Genomic DNA, 13149 nt, shown 5'->3' with positions numbered 1-13149 from the left:
ACTGTATATGTTTTTTATTATTATCTTGATAATTGTGGTAGATTTATCTGACAGAAGTGTGAAGAATAAATTGGGAACAGTGGGGTGTCAAGAAAGGGAGACCTGTAAAATGTCTGTGTGAATTCAAGTAGCACCGTAAGTTTGAAGAAGATGGGTAAGAAAAGGTGAGATATCAAGGAGGTGGTGTAAGTGAAGGATGAGTTGGGGAAAGGAGAAAAAGAAAAAAATCTAAAATGACCGCGCCCCGCCCCCAAGCACACACATTTCCTTTTCCATTTTCCTTGCCTATTTTTCATCACATTTATTGTCATCTAATATATCATATATTTTATTTTGTTGCCTGTAGATTTGATAGAATGTAAATTCCATGAGGTTAGGAATTTTCACATTTTTAACAACATACTTTTGTATATCTTGCTCCTAGAATAACACTGAACACAGAGTGGAGATATTTACTGAAAGAATGAATGATGCCTTGGTTCCTAGCTCCATAAAGCCTTGTGGGGGAAACAATGAGCAGATTTGTCTTTCATTCCTATGAGCCATCCAATTAGCAATGTCCACTAGACAATTGTATAAGCCAGTGATGACTCAGAGGGGAGGACTGGCATGGATCAAACTGGCAGCAAAAGGGTGAGCTTATCTAGAGGAAGCATGTAAAACAAGAAATAAAGCAAATCGAGAATAGCTGGCAGCCTGAGTCAGAAAAGTCACTTTTCACAGCACAAGCATTATTTTAACTTTTTAAAATCTCATTTATCTTCATTCCCTTATATCTAATTGATAGAACCATATCACATTGCTGATACTTTACTACTTTTTTCTAACCTACAAAAATGACAAGTTCATATTCCAACCTAATAAAATAGGGGTCACATCATCCTAGCAATCTTGTTTACCTAAAAGAGAAACTAAGGCAGTATCATTGGACTCTATTAATTGCACAGCCTTGTGGAGAAATAAAAAGTCCTGTTAAAATGATTCTGCCATTCTACAATAGGTACCCTTAGGCCATTTTCTTCTTTGGAAGCCCCTGAAATCATTTTCTTCTTGGTGTCCACCTACCAACCTGATACATTTTCAGAGGCTCTGGGAAATCTTGTCTTTAAACTTTCGCCCACGTACTCAGTAGCATCTAAAATTGCCTTAATAAAAATCAGGAGCTTTACATCATAGTTTAAGAGAAGCTTGATATATAAACATTCCAGGAAGAGGGAAACAATTGGCTTAGCTATAGATGGCTAGAGTCAGACCAAATCCTACAGGAAGTTTTTGCAGAGGAAGGATGGCTGAGAGCTTAAATCTGCATGGCTTCTAAAGGGGCACCCTTGCTAGAGGTTACACAAATGCTGACAATTACACAGCTGGTCGGCGGTGTTCTGATCATGAGGGGCACGTTTAGGGATTCACCAACACAAGTCTGATCAGTAAATCACATTCCTACAAAACTCCGTTGCGGATTCGAAGAACGTTTGGGAAATGAATTTCCTATGGAATGTTGTATACAATTCATGAAGTTAGGATTTTCTTTTGAAGGTTTATATTGTACACATGAGTGCACTGTGAAAGCTAAAAACATACAAGGCAGGTATTAACCATGATGGAATCAGAAACAAGAAGTTTTGGCCTGTGCTTATTTTGTGTGATTTTTAGTATCTCTAGTCACCTAACTTACTAAAAGTTAAATTAAAAACAAACAAACAAACAAAAAACTCTCCACATTGCAGGATAACTCTTCATACTGCTGCTCTAAGTATATACTTCCAATGTCAAATATTAAGAAAAAGTTATAAAATATCAAAATGCCAATTAGGAAAGACTAATGTTATCTTTTGATGAAAGAAAGAACATGAAAAACAAAAACAGAACACTCAAATCAATTTTTCTTAAACCATAACTTTATTTGGAGCAGAATTTTATAAATGTAAAATTAACATTTTAAAACACCTTAGGATAAACTATTCAAAAAGCAACACTTTTATTTCAGAGGGGCTTACATAAGTGGTTTTCTGTCTTCTATCTTCTCATCATTATGAATATTTGCTTTATAAATAAATATATTCTTAGTTACTCCCTTGTAATCAAATCAGGTGATTGAAATTTCTACCAGTGCCCAGATATCTGAGATCAGAAAACTATTTACTTATTCAGGTCATTTTAAATTCACATTAGCACAGTGTCTATAAGAAACCAATAATACAGATGAATGTGATATCTGCCTCCAGTCTGTCTCCTTAATGGTTTCTGTGAGAAGGTCCTCACAATAAATTATACAAAATACAGTACTTTGGTTGAAAATGTAAAAATAATTCTAAAAATTAACCACATATATTAAACAAACAAGTTGCTACAGTATGCTTTAAATGATATATAATTAGTATGTCACATATATTGCTTTTGGTCATACAGCCTACTTTCTTTTTCTCTCCTAAATGGCACAAACAATGGCTTGATGGAAGGGAAATGCTACTTCATGAGGAAATACGGTGCCCATGAACTCCACCAGTACTGGGATTTGTACTGAAAAACAGAAGTTCTTGACAAAATTTTGACAATTCTTGACAAACAAGAATTGTTGATTTTTACGTGTTGCCTTGATTGTACTCAGTCTTTGAAAACCCCAGAAGATATTATCTACATTAGTTAGTCCTTTCGGTAAAATGTGCCTTAAAACTTGTTTGAAAATCTATTTTCTTCCTATTTAAACCCTATCATACATGAGCTGGGTGAGGGCTTAGCAATTAATGAGATTTTATTGTGAAATGAACAATCACACCAGGTAACTTCTGTGCCTGTGCAGTTCACATGTGGACCCCTTGGCACACCTGTCACTGAACCTTTGGGCCCAAAATGAGAGCCATCCCTGTACCGTTGCCCGATGTCCTGGAAAGCATTCTCACTGGAAACGAAGTATAGTCATGGAGGGTACAGTTAAACTCGTCGTCCCTCTTGGTGTCTTGCAGTACGCTTTACAATTCAATAGTAAGTGAAAAATACATGCAACAGGTAGCATTTTTTTTTTCACTAAAACAAAAAAAAAGTCACTATTTCCTTCTATAGTAAACAGCTTGTATACACAATTTGTCCTTTATCCATTTCAGGGCAAGGGGGAGTACTTTATAGGAATTTGGAAGTTCTTTAGAATTTAGTTTTTTCAGTTTTCTAGTTTTCTCAACTGAACATCAGTTTCTTGACTTTCATATGAATAAATGTGTTTAGCTTCCCAAAGGAAGTTGTTTTCAGATAAATAAAGAGGAAGAAAAGTGAAATATTTTCTGAATTTGGACCCTACAAAAATATTATTTTTTAAAATTTTTGTTAATCCTCACCTGAGGATATTTTTCTATTGATTTTTAGAGAGAGTGGAAGGGGGAGACAGAGAGAGACACACATTGATTGGTTGTCTCCCACACGGGGGATTGAGCCTGTAACTGAGGTACATGCCCTTGATAGAAATTGAACCCAGGACCCTTCACTCCAAGGCTCTATCCACTGAGCCAAACCAGCTAGGGCCCTACAAAAATATTAGAAAAACCACTTTATAATGTGTATTAACCAGGTAGCTAGTTTTTTCAATTAAAAAAAATGTAATGACCTTAGCATAAGCTAGAGTTTCAAGAATATGGTATTCACAATACATTTGCTTCTCTACAGGGTATTTACAATTTAAACCCAGCTTTCCAGCAAGCTGAGGAAGGTTACAGATTAACTTACTCTGTATACATAATACAGAAAGGGAAATAAATATTAACCTCAGTAAAGGACTCATCTGAAAACACATTTTCTGTTGCTTTCGATAATGAGTTGAGAATATAATACAGAAATGAATTCAGGTTCAAGTTGTGCTTACACATACATATTTATTTTCTGAAGCTCTGCCGCCAGTTTGTTAACAGGAAAATATTACCTATTAAGTCCACATCCATTATGTGCTTTTCTCCCGGCCCTAGGATCATAGCGCTTGGTCAAGTATGTTTTTGAGCCAGATTCTCCAAAGCAGAAATTACTCCCGATTTTAGGTTAGCGCTCTTTGGGAGCCACGGTATAATTGGTTCAGGTCAGGCTGCAACATATTATTAACACACTGAAGTGATAATTCCCCAACTTATTAGAGTGAGCCATATCAAAGTGCCAATATTCATTTTAACCTACAAAAATGACAATTTTGTATGGTTCAGCTTGCTATATCCTGGAACCTGGAACCACATGAGAGTACTTGAGCCCTGGGAGAATGAACTATTGAGATTATACTGCATTCTCTGGAGGTGACCTTCCCTCTTGCCTGTCAGGCAACCATGAGTGGAGGCAAATGTGTCCTACAGAGATGGATGAGAGTGGACCTCTTGTCTTTTTCTGTCTCCAAACTAGCTTTGTCATTTTCAAAATTGCTGTAAACATTCCTCTCAGTGGAACAGCCACTGCCAACCAATAGAGTTCTCACTGTTGGAAGAAACTACACAAGGGTTAAGAGTTCAAAGTTCAAATGTGGCACACTATGACACTAGCGTCATGGTAACTGTGGCTTCCTCTGCCGTCAATCTTTTCTGCTCCCCAAGGTGCCCTGAGATTTTGGCTAGGAGAGGAGATTATTTGTTGTGTGTTCCCAGCCAGGCCTGGAGAACTGAGCTGAATGCAGCATCCTATCAGTTATTACCATAAAAAATCTGCTGTGTCAAAACTTAGCTTTTTGTGCATCTTGGCAGGGATCGCAGTTTAATTGACTGTATTCACCTGTATGTTGAGAATCTTGTGGCTAGAAAAGCGTCCCTTTTGTGGTACTGATACAATCTGATTTTAAAAATGGAAAAAATAGAATGGAATGGCATAGCATGATAAAGCCTGGGTTCACTTGGCTATCTCCAACCACAATAAAAGGTGTTGTAAAAATTTCAAAAAATATTTACTTAGAGTTCTTTCAGCTGGGGAACAAACACCAAACCAAATGAATTAATTACGTAACAGTACTTTCAGAAGGGCACAGCGGTCTCAAAAAATCAAACCAATAACATGACATTGAAAAGCAAAAGACCATTTTTCTAGTGCTGAAGTCAGTCCAAGGAAGCCTGAGGTACCCCTTGTGCCACATTTAAAATTTAACCACTTCACAAATAATCCGCACGCGTTGAGTAAATAATCCTCTGTCATGTAGCTTTAAATTGCACCCCTGTTGCAATACTGCATCAATATTATTACATTTTTAAAAAATCTATATAAAATGTTATCTGGAACCCCAAAAGAAAATCAATTAATCTTTAAAAAGTTTGTTACAAAGTTGACTGTATAAAACACTAAAACATAATCCATATGTACAAAATGCTGCTGTTTAAGAAAATAATAGGACCAGTATTAGAATAAAATAATTTTGTACAAATCAATATTTAAGAAAAAAACTTTAAAAAAGAATATTGAAATGTCTTAGTTCAGAAGAACAACTATAAAGTGTGTGTTTGCTTTTACACCATCCAGAAGTTTCTTGCAGGGAGAACACCAGCTGACGGAGGGACAGGGTCCTGCTTTCCCCTATGAAAGGGATCCCGACTGTCATCGCCGAGAGGCGTACTTGGAAGCCCAGTCGGTCCGGCCGTGCACTGGCTGGGCAGCCGGAGGCCGTGGGATCAGCCCAGGAGTGCTCCTAGGCTGGGTGTGGAAGAAAGGTCGTCCAGGATGAGGTCTCACAGCCTTCAAGGAAGAATAACCTGCAGTGAAAGAGAAAGGTGAGCCTGGTAGGTAGAGCACCCATGCAAACAGGTGCAGATAAATGCATCTCAGTAACAAAAATTATGAGAAAAGGAGAATTCAAGAGGAGCACTTTGCCTCCTACTCATAGTCTTCCCTCTCTCCGTTAAAGACAACCTAATTCTATAGTGTCAGGACAAAAATACAGATGTCAATCCTGACTCCACTCTTTCTCTCAAATTCCACTTGTAATTTGTCAGCAAATACTACTGGCTCTACCTTCCAAATATACCAAGAATCTGGCCCAACTCAACCACTAGCACCTCAGCTCGGGCCAGCACCATCCCTTGCCTGAATAATTAGCCTGCCAGTCAGTGTTGCTGCCTCCAATCTTGCTCTCCCCTTTCAGTCTAGTGACAGCCAGCTCTTGAGTGAGCATGGAAGATGCATGTCAAATCACCCCACTCCTCTGCTCAGAACCTTCCAGTGCCTCCCATGTCACTCAGAGTCAATGACAAAATGCACATAGTAGCTGCAGGGCCTCATAGCATGGGGTGTCTTCTCACCTCTCTGACCCCTTCTCCTCTTCCTACTCCCCTCCTCTCACTCCTGCCACCCCTGTACTCTGTCTTTTTGCTATTCGCTGAATATGCCAGGCCTGTCCTGTCTCAAAGCCCACACACCTGTGCCAAACCAGTGTGTCTCAGTGGTTGAGCGTCAACCTATGAACAAGGTCACAGTTTGATTCCTGGTCAGAGCACATGTTCAGGTTGCAGGCTAGATCCTCAGTGTGGGACTTGCAGGAGGCAGCCAATCAGTGACTCTCTCTCATCATTGATGTTTCTCTCTCCCTCTTCCTTCCTCTCTGAAATCAATAAAGTATGTATTTTTTTAAAAAACCCACACACCTCAGAATCCCATGTGTGAAACAGTCTCAACTATATTGCCTGCTTGCTCACTCACCTCCTTCATACCTCCTTTGCAATGAGGTCTTGTTTGGTTACCCTATCTAAAATTGCCATCTGCACTCCACCCTCCAACTCCCACATTATCTACTTCCTGCCTGCTCTATTTTCTCCTCAAAAGTTACAAGCATCTTATCTGGTCCTCTTATTGTCTATAGAGTATAAGTCCACAAGGACAGGGCGTTCTGTCTGTCTCCTTCACTTGGGGAGCCTAGACCTACAACATGCCTATCCATGTCTGCAAGACAAAGCCATTGTTCAATAACTATTTGTTGAATCAATTCATGAATAATTCACAATGGAACTTACCAGGGGAAGGGTCTGGAATAGGTGCCAAGTGTACCCTCTGCACAGCAGAACCAACTTCTTTTTTCAGAAAGGAAGGGATATAGTTTCCAGTCAGTCCACTAGAACTTGTAGAGCCAGAACCAACTGATTTGCAAAACAAAAGTTCATTACTACAAAGTCATGTGTACATGACAGGGTTAAAGGACAGTAGTACAGAACAATAAAGAATTAGGTTTTTATTTTTGGAGGGGGAAGAATGATGATAAAAACATATTCTGATCAGAGCATTCCAGCACACCACACTGTCAGAAAGATGGGGGTGGAGGGGTGTTATGCTCCTAAAGTCCACACCCAAATGGAGGATGGTTGGTTTGTATGAGAAAAGGGAAATTTGGAATTTTCTTTCTCTTGGTATAATCAGTTTAGCCTGTCCTGAAATGTGCTTTTTCCACTTCATAATAATATAAAACAATTATCATTGTATGTCAGTATATGCAAATTATAGAATATGGCTAAACTATAATTCATTTGACCACTCTCCTATTCATCAATACATGGGTTATGTTAATTATTTAGCTATTATAAGTAGTTCTATATTAAGTATTCTTGTCTGTAATCAGAACAATTAACCATTATTAAAATATATTAAATACATTCACTTACAATGCCATTTCCATCTTGAGAGTGCTTTAAGGGCCAGAACTATAGCTACTCATCTTAGTATTCTAGGATGTTAGTGGAATGCCTTACATATAGCAAGTAATCAATATATGTTGAATGGGGGAATGAATATCTATAAGTCTTACTATGAAGGCGTAAAGCTACATATGGAACGATGAAGAATGTTATTATGGCCATTGTACAGTGGAAGTTCTAGCCATTAAGAAAAGAGTTACTGAGTAGTAGAACTGCTCTATGTCTTCCCAACACAGAGCATCCTGCTCAGAGCAGAGCAGGAACCATGGTCGGAATGCCTGTCTGAGGAGCTGTGTTGGTCAGCTGGAGCAGATTTTGCATTTTTGGTGAATAGACAGAGATGAAGAAAAAGGAGAAGAGAACTTGAATAGATAGTCACAAAAGGGAAAAAATGTAGTCAATAAACGCAAGATGCTCAACCTCATTATTGAACAGGACATGCAAATTTAAGCCACAATAAATGCTATTTCACACCCATCACATAAGCACAAATTTTAGTCTCGACAGTACCAAGTGGCATCAAGGATGCAGCACAACTCCCACACCCTGCTGGAGAGCAATCTGGCAATATCTGCAAAGTTGAAGATGAGCACACCCTTTAACCTAGCATGTTTATATCACACCCAGAGAAACCCCACATAGGTGCACAGTAAGGCCCATTTCAACACGCTTTCTAACAGCAAAAACCATAAACAACTTACATGTTCATCAAGAAGAGAAGGGATAAATAAATATGGTCTAGTAGAAGTAATAAATGATGGCATTGTATGGTTATATATATTATATATGTAATATGATATATAATATGACATACATTCTATATATGTGTAATTGCTACATACATAATTATTAAAATGAGTGAAGTGGAGATCCAGGACTATAGGCATATAAATTTTAAAACATGCAAAACCATACTATGTGTTCCATGTATTTATACTTTTAAAAGCATAGAAATAATAAATACCCAAATCAGGTGAGAGTTGGGTGAGGGAGAGACAGAGGGAGAGGGAGGGAAGGCCTAGACATGGGATTAGGGTCTATTGGCCAAGTGTGACTTTGTAAGCTCGCAGCGGGTATGTGGGTGTTGATATATTATTTTCTTCTTCTTTTTTGTATTCCTTGAAATAAATGCGCATGTAATGGATAAAGGCAGGAGAAGTGAAACCCAGATGTTTACTTGGAATGAGGAGGGAGAGCAGCACAGAGCAGGGCTGCCATGTGAGGGACGGCCATGTGGGAAACTGACCGGCTGGGAACAGGGTTAGTCAGCCTGCACAGCTTAGGAAAAATCATTTACTTATTTATGAAGAGTGGGAGGGCCTCCCAAACTATCCTCCAACCTGAAGTGTTGATGGCCTGGCAGGGGCTGGGTAATCAAGCAGAGGGGACAAGCTGGAGCTGACTTCTGAGGTTGCGCACCATCGAGGGTCAGACTCTGTCAAGTTTTGTTTGTTTGTTTGTTTGTTTGTTTTCCGGAGCCAAGAATGACTATGCTTTTCTCGCCAGATACTCCTGGAGGCAGACCCGTGGAGCAGGCTGAATCCCCAGAGCCTGCTGCTGAGAGAGAGGAGCACAGGCCAGGAAAAGAGGCCCAGGGTTGGCGTAGCAGGAAGGCCCTCGTGGTCCCACAATTGGAACCCTTGTCTCCGTTCCCACGCTGCCACACCCAGAGAATTTGCTTCTTGCCATTTAGGAGTTAATAATTATTACTCACCTGAATTTATCTTGCTGATTACTGACACCGTCCCTGAAGACTTCCCTGACAAACCAGAACTAGACCACGGGTTAGATGGAATGAAGTCCTTGCCCGGACTCGGGAGGATGCCATTCCTTATATTTATGCCTAACAGGGAAGAAATGTTTTTAAAAGGCAAAATATGCACCAGACTTCAGAGATCAAATTAATGCAGAACCAAATTTGTCTAAAAGTTTCTATGGCTCAAGAATCTAAGCAAAAATTGACTGAAAAGGGAAGATGCTGCCTTTGGGTTTAGTATGTTGCCTCACTGGCACATGGCCTGGGAGCGATGTCTGAAACTTCTACTACCAACAGCTCTGTCCCATGGCCTATGTTTTGATGCACTCTGGTGCTGTCCTGGGCTTTAGTGCTCCTGGACATTCCTACTGGTCCCCTTCATAGACCACCGCCTTTCTGTCATCTAAGTTCCTCTCCACCCGCTTCCAAAGTCCCAACCTCTGCAGCTCTTCCCTCCTCTTTCTGCCTCTGTCCCCCAAGATTCCATCTTCTCACCTGACCTAGACCACTTCGTCATCCTATGCTGATGGCTCCAGTCTGTACCAACAGCCCTCACCAACTCCCTAATGTCCAAGGCTGCCTTGACCTTAACCTCAAGCCAAACCACTTTCCCTCTATGCCTGCATCCCCACTTGTGTCAGGGACTGCAGGTTTCGGGGGGATGGGGACAGGGCGGGGGGGGGGGGGAGAGACCTCAGGCATGCTGCCTGGCTCTTACCAGTTCCTCCCTCCCTGGGGGCTGGACCCAGTATCCGCTACCAAATTTCTTATCTTAGGCAACTATAAAAACTAAAAATATGAGGCCTGGGCTCCAGCAAATATTTTTATGATGTTCCCATCAGTTCTGAAGAGAAGCCCCAAGTGCCTTCCAAAACAATATCTCTGTGAACATGGGATTCCAGGGAAATGGTTTCTTATTGATGGTCAGAGAAAAGGGAATTGTTCTATTACCTGGCAAGTATCGGGAGTGCTTCAAGTAGTGCTGCTTGGCTGAGGATCTCAGGGTTGGCGTGTCTCGCCTCTGATACGAAGTCTGGGTGGGGGCGCTGTTTCCTGTCCCCATGGGCTCAGAGGGCTTCAGGTCCAAAACACTCTCAAATCTGAATCGAGAGGACATGGCTCAGGTCACGCTCGAGAGAAAGCATCGTCAGATGGGTAAAGGGCCCTCACAAATCCCAGATCCAGTCCGTTCACAGAGAGAAGTGCACACTTGCCTGCAGAGAGTCTCGTCGCTCTGTCTCTTCTTGTTTTTCAGGTCAATCCTGGTGAGGGATGGACTGAAATCCAAGTCATCCAAGTCAGCCCAGTCATCGGAATCCTTTGTCGACCTGGAAACAAGACCCCACCTTCTCCTACTCTTTGGCTTGATCTCACCGTTCTTGTGCTCCAGCCCACCGAGGATTTTCTGTGTTCACAAGTAGAGGGGGGAAAAGTGGTACTTGGCATTAATGGAGCTCACCCATGGGTATTCCCCATTCTGAACTTTCTTGGTCATAAAAAGGAGGATCCTGGGGCATAGCATTCCCTAATCTGCACTGCTCATCTGAAAGGGCAACCGGGGCAGTGCATACCCAGACCCTTGTCTCTCGCCTACCCTGCACATATGACATTGGTGTTCATCCTATGGAGAGACTAGTCATATAGGAAAAGGACTTAAAAAAAGAAATTTAAGGGACTTCTCCCATACTAGGAAGATGGCTGGATTCTCATTCAGGCCTCATCTCAAACAGTTAATGTGATTTATAGTGTTATAAGTAAAGATGTAAAGAATATAGTGTCAATGATCCCACCCTCTTACAGAAAACAATACAAATAATGCCTTCTTTGCCTTCTTGATAGACTTGGACATGATTTAACTACTGAATTAGCTATAATAGGAAATTTCCAAATACCGCTGCCTTCAAGTCCGGGGCTGGGGTAAAACAGTCTAGAGACGCCACCCTGTAACCTCATGTACATTGTGCTGCTTGGGAGGCAGCGCTCAGTGAAGGAATACTAGTTGACAGAAAAAGTGTTACTTCTGCATGAAGGTGTTTGGAAATCAGACTTTCAGACAGCATTAAAAAGCTAATGGCAACTGGACTCCCTGGGCGTGGTTATCATTTGATTAAATCTAATACCCATTGATTTCTTTTGAACCCCAGCCCAAGAGGAGAAGAAAGATCTGGGCTCAATTAACAGCCCAGCATAAGAGCCATTGATGGGATTCATGGGAAAAACAACCTACAAATATTCGTATGGCACTTCGTGACTTTCAAAACATCTGCACAGCCCGGCCAGCGTAGCTCAGTGGTTTAGTGTTGACCTATAAACCAGGTCATGGTTCGATTCCCGATCAGGGCACATGCCCGGGTTTTGGGCTCAATCCCCAATGTGGGGCGTGCAGGAGGCAGCTGATCAATGGTTCTCTCTCATCATTGATGTTTCTATCTCTCTTTCCTTCTTCCTCCCTCTCTGAAATCAATAAAAATATATTTAAAACAAAACAAAACATCTGCACAAGCATCAGGAACTTTGATCCTCATGAACAGCCCTGTCTGGTAGGCAAGACAGATGTAATGATTTTTTGTTACAGATGAGGAAACTGAGTCCACAGGGATCAGCATCAATGACTAATATTAAGTTCTTCCTAGGTGCCAGGTATTAGTTTAAATTCTTTCAAGTATTAACTCATTTAGTGCTCAAAAAATTCTGTCAGCCAGGTGTCATTATCTCTATTTTACAGAGAGGAAATGAGGAGCAGAGAGGCTGGGTCATGTGCACAGGCCATCGAGCTGTGAAATAGCAGAGACAAAACTTGAGACCTTGGCCATCTGGTGGCAGCGTCCAGCGCTCACCCACCACAGCGCCATGATTAACAGGCAGAGCCAGAACTTGAACTTAGCACTTTAACGCCAAGGCCAAAGCTCTTTTCACAAGTCCATGAGATTACAAAGATAAATTCATTACAGTTAGACTCTACATGCTGAAAAGGAAAACAGGTCACACAGCAAGTGAGGTACTAGTAGAAGAAGAACAGACCAGACACGGGGCTCACTAGTGAATTTTGCCGCTTACCGCTGGAGGATTCTTGGCGTGGAGGGATGGGAAGAGCAAGGGGTTTGGCTTGTCCTCCGGCAGATGGCTTGGGTGATCTGTCCTGGACGCCTCTGCTTTGTAGGGGTACATGAGATGCTGAGGGGGCTGGCTGGCTTGATGCTGTCTCAAAGAAATCCGCGTGTGTGGCTTGGTCGGGGGCTGGGCAGGAGGGACTGGCTTAATGTGAGGCGGTAGGCCTGCCTTTTCCAGGATGTCCTTCTGTGGTTTTCCGGAATCCTGAAGGCTCTGTGTGGTGCTGCCCAGGGGATGCCCAATTTGGAAGTAAGGATATCGGAGCGCCTGGAATGACATATATGGCTGTTTCAGGAGAAAAGTCTGGTGGGCAGGTTAGCTGTTAGCACCATTAATTCATGGGGCTACATTCCATTGACCAGTTTACTGGAATTTCTTAGCCCAAACCAACTACAGGGTGAGGCAAAAGTAGGTTTATACTTGTTTGCATGGAAAATAACACAATAATTAATAAATAATATAAAAGAATAAACTGTATTTCTCGTACTCACAAACCTATGTTTGCCAGCACCTTGAATCCGTAACACCCCTTGTGATTTTTTTTATCTAAAGTATTATCAAATGTATGAACTTAAAATTATCTCACTAAAGCAGCCAGTTACACTGCTATTACCTTTGCTACTTCTGAAAAGTATTCTGGCTCAACACAGCTCCTAG

The 13149-nt window shown here is 41.2% G+C and overlaps 1 protein-coding gene across 1 annotated transcript in view; it reads right to left on the bottom strand.

The window, feature by feature from the left end:
* Positions 1 to 1888: 1888 nt before the first annotated feature.
* CILK1 (ciliogenesis associated kinase 1) overlaps positions 1889 to 13149 on the bottom strand; it is a 33082-nt gene continuing 21821 nt past the window's right edge. Inside the window, exons 8-13 of the mRNA XM_080666432.1 lie at positions 12439 to 12759; positions 10596 to 10786; positions 10333 to 10481; positions 9340 to 9468; positions 6951 to 7073; positions 1889 to 5696 (exon numbers count right to left, since the gene is read on the bottom strand). Of these exons, the coding sequence (XP_080522558.1) occupies positions 5542 to 5696; positions 6951 to 7073; positions 9340 to 9468; positions 10333 to 10481; positions 10596 to 10786; positions 12439 to 12759 (1068 nt within the window). The 3' untranslated portion in view covers positions 1889 to 5541. The remainder of the gene's footprint in view (positions 5697 to 6950; positions 7074 to 9339; positions 9469 to 10332; positions 10482 to 10595; positions 10787 to 12438; positions 12760 to 13149) is intronic.

Source organism: Plecotus auritus (genome assembly GCF_963455305.1).
Source record: "Plecotus auritus genome assembly, chromosome: 4".
Lineage (NCBI taxonomy): Eukaryota > Metazoa > Chordata > Mammalia > Chiroptera > Vespertilionidae > Plecotus > Plecotus auritus.
The sequence above is the reverse complement of the archived record's forward strand: the minus strand, read 5'-3'. Positions and strand labels throughout refer to the sequence as shown.